Source organism: Pinus tabuliformis, chromosome 1_2 (genome assembly GCF_031772625.1).
Source record: "Pinus tabuliformis cultivar Carrire ecotype Pingquan chromosome 1_2, CPIR1, whole genome shotgun sequence".
Classification (NCBI taxonomy): domain Eukaryota; kingdom Viridiplantae; phylum Streptophyta; class Pinopsida; order Pinales; family Pinaceae; genus Pinus; species Pinus tabuliformis.
The window spans coordinates 378,734,199-378,743,501 of record NC_142298.1 but is presented as its reverse complement, the minus strand read 5'-3'; the positions used below and the strand labels follow the sequence as shown (position 1 = coordinate 378,743,501).

Genomic DNA, 9,303 nt, shown 5'->3' with positions numbered 1-9,303 from the left:
TCATGCCTTGGCTCCATCTAAAATCAACTAAGAATGTTTACTACAAAACATATGTCTGGACGGGGGTTCACAAGGTACGTCAAGGAGCTAATCAACTGTCGGTAAGGTGTGGGATCGATAAAGCTTAAAGTTGAACCCCTTAACTTCTTCAAATTAATGATCATCGGAGTCGTCATAGGCTTACTATCCATCATACCAAACTTTTGCAATATCTTTGATCACATATTTCCTTTGACCAAGATAGATTTCACTAGGTTTTCACCATACTTCTAGTCCCAATTAGTAAACTTGCATTAGTCCAAGGCCCTTCATATCAAATTCGACATTCTTGAATATGATGCTCCACACCTGTTAGTAGTAAGTCATCCACATAAAGTAGAATGATCACAGGTTCATTCTTTACCACCTTGATGTAGAGATTAGGATCTGTAGATATTTTGACAAAACCAAGTCTTAGTAGATATGCATCCATCCTAGTATAGCATGCTCTATGGGCTTGCTTCATATAGAGCTTTCTTCAACCTTCAAACATTTGTTTCCTTGCCATGAACTTCAAATACCTGGGGTTGCTCAAAGTAGACTTCATCAATCGTCCCATTTAGAAGGGTTGTTTTTATGTCCATTTGATGGATGTTCCATCCCATAGTAGTTGCAATAGAAATGAGTGATCTAATGGTTGTATATCTAGTTGTTGGAGCAAAAAAAATTTCATATCGATTCCTTCTTGTTGAGAGAATCCTCTTGCCACAAACCTTCCCTTGTACTTGTCAATACTTCCATCAACTGCATGTTTTATCTTGTACACCCATTTGGAAGTCACAACTGATTTTTCTTTAGGTCTAGGAACAATTTCCCAAACATCATTCTTCATTATAGTCTGGTATACTTCTTGCATTGCATTCTTCTATTCTTGATGTTCAGTTGTCTTTTCGTAAGTGGTAGGTTATGCTTCAATAAGTTTAGTCATGTAAGTTGCATAACCTAATATCTCTTAGGCTTCTTACTTTCTCTGAATGTTCCTTTACTTGTTGCATGTCCTTCGGCTTCTTGTAGAGTTGACCTTAACCAACTTGCCTTTGTCAAGTTTCTGGAAGGATCACTGGCTACAGAGGTCACTTGGTCCTTCAATTTCTTCATGATTAGTTGTAGGTTTTGGAGTATTGTCTTGCCTTGAAACTTCTTCATTTGTAAAGATAGGTTCTTCTTCTTCATTAGAATCAATGGGAATATCCTTGGACTTCTTGTATGCAATGCTTTCATAAAAAATGACATCTCTTCTTACTTCAATACGATGTTCTTCATTGATGTAAACTTTGTATTCTTTTGATGAGGTGTTGTATCCAACAAAGATGCCTTTTATACCTATTGGGTCCAACTTCTTCCTTCTGTCCTTGGGAATGTGAATGTATATAGGGCATCCAAAATTCAGAGATTATCAACATTTGGCCTCTTTCCTATGAATTCTTCTTTTGAGGTCATGTCATTAAGAATTTTGTGAGGACTTCGATTTTGTATATAGACAATTGTCATAAAAGCTTCTCCCTATAAGAACTTGGGATCGATTCTTCCTTTCAGCCACACCACTTTGTTGAGGAGTGTAGGGAACTATCAGCTCCATCTTAATTCTTGCTTCTTTGCAAAAAGCCACAAGCTCTCTATAAGTATATTCTCCCCAATTATCTGATCTTAGGGTTTTGATCTTCTTTTTTGTCAAATTTTCTACTTCTTCCTTTAACTCTTGGAACTTCTCGAATACTTCATCCTTAGGAGCTATATCAAAGTCTTTCTAGAGTGATCATTAAAATATGTTACATAGTACTGATGACCACCAAGTGACTTCTTTGTCATAGGTCCACAAACATCAGAGTGTATGAGATCCAAAATTTTCTTGGATCTTGTGTCACTGCTAGTAAAAGGTTTCTTCCCATTCTTGCCAAGGGCACATCCCTTACAAACTCTTCATACTCTTCTTTCAATTGAGGTATATCAATAACCATTTGATTCCATAATGGCAATATCTTGTAATGGAGGCGACCATACCTTCTATGCCATAATGCACAAGGATTGATGTCTATATGTACTAGAGCTTGAGGAGTTAGAAGTCTATAATCTCCACTCACGAATCCCAATAGTACTTGCATTTTCAATATTAGATCCCTTAGCCCAAACAATAACTTGCCCATCAACAAATGCCACCTTATCACCTTTATCTTCTAAGCAAGAACTAGAAAGCAAGTTCTTTTTCAAACTTGGGACATATAGGATATTGTTGATATGAATACTTCCATCAAATTCCAGTTCTAAGGAGGTCGATCCAATCCCTTGACCGAGTAGCTATTCTTCTCTCTAAGTTCCACTCAGTGAGAAGAGTTTCCTTTCAATAGAGCTTTGAGTTGACCACATTACCCTGTCATGTGCCTTGAAGCTCCATTTTCAATTACCCATGTATTATCATGTTAAAATGAACATGTAAGAGCAGAATAAAGACTTCCATCCATGACTCCTTTAGATAGCTTGGAGAAGAACTTGATGACAACCTTTGATAGATTCAAGGAGACTCCTAAGAGTAACTTCCTTCATGCATTTTTCCATTGAAGAGGAAAAGAGAAGATAGTTGCCTCAAGATTGCCTTCAAACAAGAATGCCAACAAAAGTGGTCCCCAAGTTGTCCTTCCTTCACCTTAGCTCTGATACCATGTTGAGAAATCAATATGCTAGTAAATTAGGGTTGATTCCTCTTGATAATTACTTGTGAATGTTTGTTGACTTTTATTACTTTTATTATGCCTTCTTCATCAAGCAATTACCAAAATATAAAGTGCATGAAGATCACAAAAGACAAAGAACACAAGATGTAAGCTCCTAAGCTAAGGAAAAACCCCACAAGGGTCAAAACCCAAACAACTTCTCTTTTTATAAAATCAGATCAAAGTGAGATATCTAAGACCCAAGACCAAGCCTCCACCAAGAACCAAGTCAGCCCTCCTTCAAACCTCCTCCAACCAAATCCGAGTCAATGAAAGTCAAAGCTAGTCAAATCTCTTCAAATCTGGTCAAGCGTGAAATTTCAAACCTACAACTTCGCAGAGTTGCCCCAACACCTTCACACGTGTGAACAAATTTCAACCCTATAATTTTTAGAGTTTCCCCAACACCTTCACATGTGTGAACGAAGACAAGCAAAAGTTTGATTTCTCTCTCCTTGCCCTTCACTCTCTTTTTTCTTCTTTCTCGCACGGAAATCGATGTTGTGAGTGGGTGATCAAATGAGGTCGAAGTCTCTTCTTTCTATAGCTGTTCAAGAGGTCAAATAGGTGCCTCTTCTAGGCCAACTTGTCCAGGAAGGGCCGACTTGGTCTTCTTGTGATAAAATGACTCTTTTTTACTCAAAATATTTTTTTTCCTTGTTTTATAAATAGTCCAAATGGGACTGACACATGACAAATTTTCTTTATGACTCAATAAACCCTAGAAGCATGAAGAACATGCATTGACTAGAAAATAATAATAGTAATAATTTTATTTTTCTTATTTTGTTTTTATATGAAAATACATATTGATACAAGTACAATGATAAGTATGAAAACTCAACCTAGTTACATTTTCAATAGGTGCCTTGGTATTTTTTATCACAACATCACTGTAAATCCAAAGAGATGCAAGTCAAAAGCCTTGTAGGACATGTGATGATTATGTATATGGCATATGAGGTCTATGATGGTCACCATGACTAGTCCATTTAGCCCCTACTCTTAAATTCTTACATCTTTGATAGAATTGGAGGCCTTGTGATGGACCTATTGGGACACATGGTTTAGAGGAGATATTGGTTTTGTAGGGATGATTGCACTATGTAGGATTTTTCTAGCCCATGTCAAGAGTGCATCTATGTCTTTCCCACATGGTCATGCGTTATACAGTCTATATGCATCTCATTTGAGCATGATATAGTATAACTCAGTTTATCCACATGTCAGCCCCATAACTCACAACTTTCCATGTTTTATGGGGCACTGCATGGATCCCAACACAATGGGCTCCATATACGAAAATTCAACATTGGCTTAAAATGTCCATCAAGAGCATACTTGACACGCCACATTGAAATTTTGGCTTCAAGAAAAAACACTCTAAGGTGTTCATATTCTCTCTCCTAGCCACATGCAAGATAAAAATGGCCAAAGGTCTTTCTTTGACACGCATGGACAAACCTTACATCAAAGTTGAAATAAATATGCTCCTGAAAAACCCAAATGCCTGAAACCATCAAATCAAGCAAGTTGTTACCCACGCAAGCAAAAATCAACCTCATCTATAGCTGACATGTGGCAAGATTCAAGTGGAGCTAGAGGTTATGCCCAAATTGGACAAGTGATAGCTCAGTGAAATCATTGTGACATAGCCTACCTTCCTCAAGCAAAACATTACACAAAGTGGGTAGGACGCTTTATCCACAAGGCCATTAGAGCACATGCAAACTAGCACATCGGGGAGGGTCCATACTTGACATGCAGAGACAATTTATGTCAAGAGTTATGTAAATTTTCTTTTGAAAAAAACTCACTTGTCAAATTCCTTCAATCATAAAGGGCATTGGAGATCTAGTAAATTACCCATCCAAGCCACACATGTGTGGGTGGGCACTAACCATTAGTGGTTAAGAGGACATTGAAGATGGTCAAAATGTCAAGTTGAACATTGAAGCTCTTATGGCCATAAATTAGCCATTTTCTCTCATCAAACAAATCAACCCCTCTTGTGAGTGAATTTTTAATGCAAAAAATTTATTATTGTAGAAAGTGACTTAATCTCCAACTTCTGGATGACAAGTCAAATAAGATTATTTTGGGAGAGAGTCAAACTAGCCATTATCTGATTGTTATCTAGATGTTACAAGAAATTTTATAGAATACTAGATCCTCATTCTTTTCAATAAATTTATTTTTCAAGTGCAAACATTTTTTTGGATTGATTCTTCTATTCTTTTTCTTAATTTTATGTTGCAATAATTCTTCATAGAATAGATACAGGTACTCTAGATTAGTACAAGGCAATTGGATTGGTCAAGCGAAATGGGAGATCAGGGTACTAGACCTCATCTTGCCCTTTGTTGGCATAAAAAGTTAATCGAACCCAAATATTGGACAGACTCTTATTGGGCTCCTGACTCTTGTCAACGGTCCCTTCAATAAGGATGAAGATCTAGCTTGATGCCATAGTTGTCCCAATCGTTGGAGACATAGTAAAAGAGATCTTTCCAGTAGAATTTGGGAGTCAGTATAACTATTCTAGACTAGAATTGTATGTGATAGTCAATAAACTCCAATCCTATTCTCTAGTCCAAAGTGCATAGCATAGCTAACTTAGAGGGAGTAGTGATCACAATCCGACATTTAAAATGTAAGCAATATATATTCTTTTAATTTTCATCTTATTAGCTAGTAGGATCTTGGGGTTTTTAGCAAGTGAAATATTTTTATACCTCAAAACTTTTCATCCTCTTTTTTTTGGGTATAAAAAGTATTTTGCATATATATAGTTTGCTACAACCGTATTTATAACAGATCCGGTGAAAAGAAATCCAGCTGAGGGACTTATCTAGATACTTTTAACCAAACCCCCTTTATTTATTCCAAATTTAATTACGTGGCATATCACAGTTTTCCTGGAGTAAAAACACACATTTTCTACCTATTATAGAGTAAATTTATTGGTAGAAAATAAATTTATTGGTAGAAAATTTTTGGGTTTTACTCTTGGTGGAATTTAACTGTTGTTTTCTACAAGTGGTTTTCGAATTGCTGGGAACTCTAAAATACTTGTAGATCTGAAATGTTGGGTAATTTTGATTGATACGAACTTGTTATCCAAGCATTTTCCACCCAGAGTATGGAAAATCAGTCAGTAACCACCAATGGCCCTTCGCTCTTACAAGGAAAGGCCAACTATGAAACCTCAAGACTTTGAAAAAACTCGTTTTTATATGTTACACATCAAAATATTTGATAAAATTGTGTATGCATTAAAAGCATAATTAAATAAGCAAATAAATGGAGGAACCTATAAATTCATTCTCGTATACCAACACAAAAACTCATCCCTATATCAAGTAATTAACACGCCCTGCAAGTTGTGTAGGTCATCTAAACCCCCGAAAGTAGAACATGTTTGCCTTGTTAGCCCTCTTCGAGTTGTGATTGATATGTGTGCCCCGTTAACCCACAAATTTCAGTTCACTAATACCTTTACCACAACATTGTAAAAGTACAGATATTAATATTTAGAATAAAAAACCAGGAAGTTTTCCTCCTGGGGGATTTCACTTAATACATTTTATTGGACTAAATATCATTTTTCATCCCAAGGGTCTCTAAATACATTTTATCAGACTAACATCTTGAAGTACATGTATTTGCAATAATACACCCAACATGATGTAGTGTTTTGGAAGGAAAGCAAAAATTTACGTAAAACCCCAAAACATTAAAACTTTGACAAGCAACCAACTTTCAAAAGCAATCATATACACTGAATTCAATGTAAGAATTAAAGTGCCCATAAACCAATGTCGAAAAACAACTTTCATGGCAACATTATGCATATTGAATCACTAGAAAATTATAACATGGTAAAAAACATGTTCCCGATTATAAATCTAAAAGGATTGGGTGTAACGAAATGAAACTCACATGGAACAAATCGATGGGACAAATATGAATCATCGTTTTAATTATAAATGGAAAAGTGTATGTTTAGACTTCGTTCAATTAGTAAAATTATCTGACCCATAACTGTTGTCTGTCTATTATGGGTAGGAATAAATACAAATGTGCGAGATGAACAGATTCTGCAAAGTTTATTGCATAAAAAGAAAGCCCAGACTGTTGTCAAAACGGAATAATGGTAGTTATTAAAAAATAAAAGCAATTATTTTCTGGCCTTTGCTTCTAAATAAAGAAGGGTTCCAGTTCTGAATTGGTTAAACATTTTTGCAAGGTATCTCAGAGCTATATTCAAATATATCAGACTACAGTAATTAATGAAAGGTAGAAAGATGATTGAAGGGCCTTAAACACCTAAGTTCCAATCTATACTAGTATTTGAGGCCATGAGAAGAGGATATTGAACCTCTTCTTACTCCAAAATTTTAATGATAATTTTGTAAAAATACCAAAAGTAAGATGAGAAACGAAAATAAATAATGTACCATAACAAACGGAAACTCTCTCTCAAAATCATGCATCTATGCATGCACGCATTTGTTCTCTTCCTGCAGATAGCTGGATCTGTCATTTCATAAATAGCCAGCATAGCAAAAATCAGTAGGTGAGCATTCGACCCTTTGAATTTTCAACTCTCTTCAGTATATTTCTTGCCCAAGGTCTTCCAGTTGTGTATCTATGTCAATACTTATGGGATGCTGAGAAAGCAGAGTCATTCGAATCTTATTTGTAGCTTAAAAGCTCATGGAAAAGCCAATTCCATGATGTGAGTTCAATTTATTCCTGCATGAATGGATCAACAGTCCCAAGGTCAATAGTAATAGGTTCTAAAGCTGATAAGTCCTCATCTGGAGAGGCAAAATGTGTTGGAAAAGGGATCAAATCCGGGTTTGGCTTCTTGTAAACTGCATCTTTTATAAAAACAAAATTTCCCTCAGCCCCTGGTACCTGTTTGAGGCAAACAAATGTCACTGGAAATTGCTTCAATCAAGCAAGCATTATAACAAGTATCCTGCAAATGATGAGATCAAATAAGCAAAATCCAAAACCCTTTTCATCACAGATCTCACCTGGCCCTTAACCCACATGAGATTCCTTGCTGGATCTATTTTATACACCCATATATTTTTAGTAGTTCGCTGCTCACAACCCATATGCCCTGGCATCTTCTTTCCCTTGAAAACCTGTTCAACATAAAACAGCATCCGTCAGGTTTCCATTGAAATATTTTCCAAGATTTCACTACAATTTTCCTTTATTCCAAATCAAAAGGCAAATTAAATGGGGATTTACAGTTGCAATATAAGATTTACATGCAGCCAGCTAAGGCACAAAATTAAAAGCATGGATGGGTGACAGTGTATTTCTAAAGACCTATAAAAAAGAAAGGAACCCTAAAAACACATCAAGCTTCATTCAAAGTGAAACTTCTCGTGAGTTCTAGTATTTCAAGAATGCGATGACCATACATATTGATTTTTCAAGGAGATCTGATCTTCTAATCTGATAATTAGTTTCTAATGATTTCTTAATCAAGTTGCTTATGTCACATGTATCACTAAAAAATTGTACATAGAATCTCAACAGTAATGCAATAATGACAGTATGATTGTAAAGAGACAGCCAAGCACAAAAAACTTAAAAAGAGACACAAATTTTCACCTGGGAAACCCAACCTCGGGAGAAAACCCAACAACCTTTTCTAGGAGAAATTCTTCAATTCAACAAAAGGTACAATCTGATTTTCCAGTCAAACTGACAACATAATCCACATAGGTCAAACAGAGAAATTCGGCCTTCTGCCTCAGCTAGTCAACTCTGGTCAACCAGGACGAAATTCAGCCTTCTGCAACTGCCTTGGAAATTCAGTCAACTGTGGTCAAACTGATCAGAAACATGCCCAGAAAAATCAGTCAAACAGTTAACTGCTGCAACCACACGTGAGATAAAATGCTGGTCAAAGACTTAGACAAATTCAGCTGTCACATAAAAATCGTCTTCCTCAAGAAAACTCAGCTGCTTCTTCAATCCTCGCATAGAATGATTTGTGTGAGTGAATTGCACTCCAAGTGATGAGGTCGAATGTCTTTATATAGTGATTGAGGGTGCCTGAATTGCTTGTGCCTTTATGACTGAACCAACCTGGTCCTTTGGGGCCGACTTGAGCATTTTGGAGGCAAATTAAATTCAAATTTTAAATTGTAAATATCTTCCTTATGATTTTTTTTGAGGGCATACTTCAGTAGCTGGGAATAACGATCGTAGCTACTCCAAAAATCATCACTCCCTCTTAGCTGGAAGGTATTCACCTTCACTTCTTCAGATGTCCACTTCCTTGACAAAAAAAATCTCCTTCCTAAGAAAAGATTGAATGAGCTTGCTATGTTAATGTATCTATCCACTTCATGTGGAAAGCATCCTGCAGTAGCATCATGCAAAGGGATAGAGTCATCTACTAGTCAAATCCCCTTTGCAAATGGATCTAGCAACCCACTAGTCAAAACCTTTTGGCCTTGTGGGGTCAACAAGACTAGCCCTGGGTCACTAGCTCAACAAGTCGTCACCTACAACAAGGTGAATA

General features: G+C 36.3%; 1 protein-coding gene across 1 annotated transcript in view; it reads right to left on the bottom strand.

Moving 5' to 3' along the window:
• Window positions 1–6,882: 6,882 nt before the first annotated feature.
• RPL3P (ribosomal protein L3 plastid) overlaps window positions 6,883–9,303 on the bottom strand; it is a 121,388-nt gene continuing 118,967 nt past the window's right edge. The window contains exons 4-5 of the mRNA XM_089395229.1: window positions 7,793–7,906; window positions 6,883–7,670 (exon numbers count right to left, since the gene is read on the bottom strand). Of these exons, the coding sequence (XP_089251355.1) occupies window positions 7,500–7,670; window positions 7,793–7,906 (285 nt within the window). The 3' untranslated portion in view covers window positions 6,883–7,499. The remainder of the gene's footprint in view (window positions 7,671–7,792; window positions 7,907–9,303) is intronic.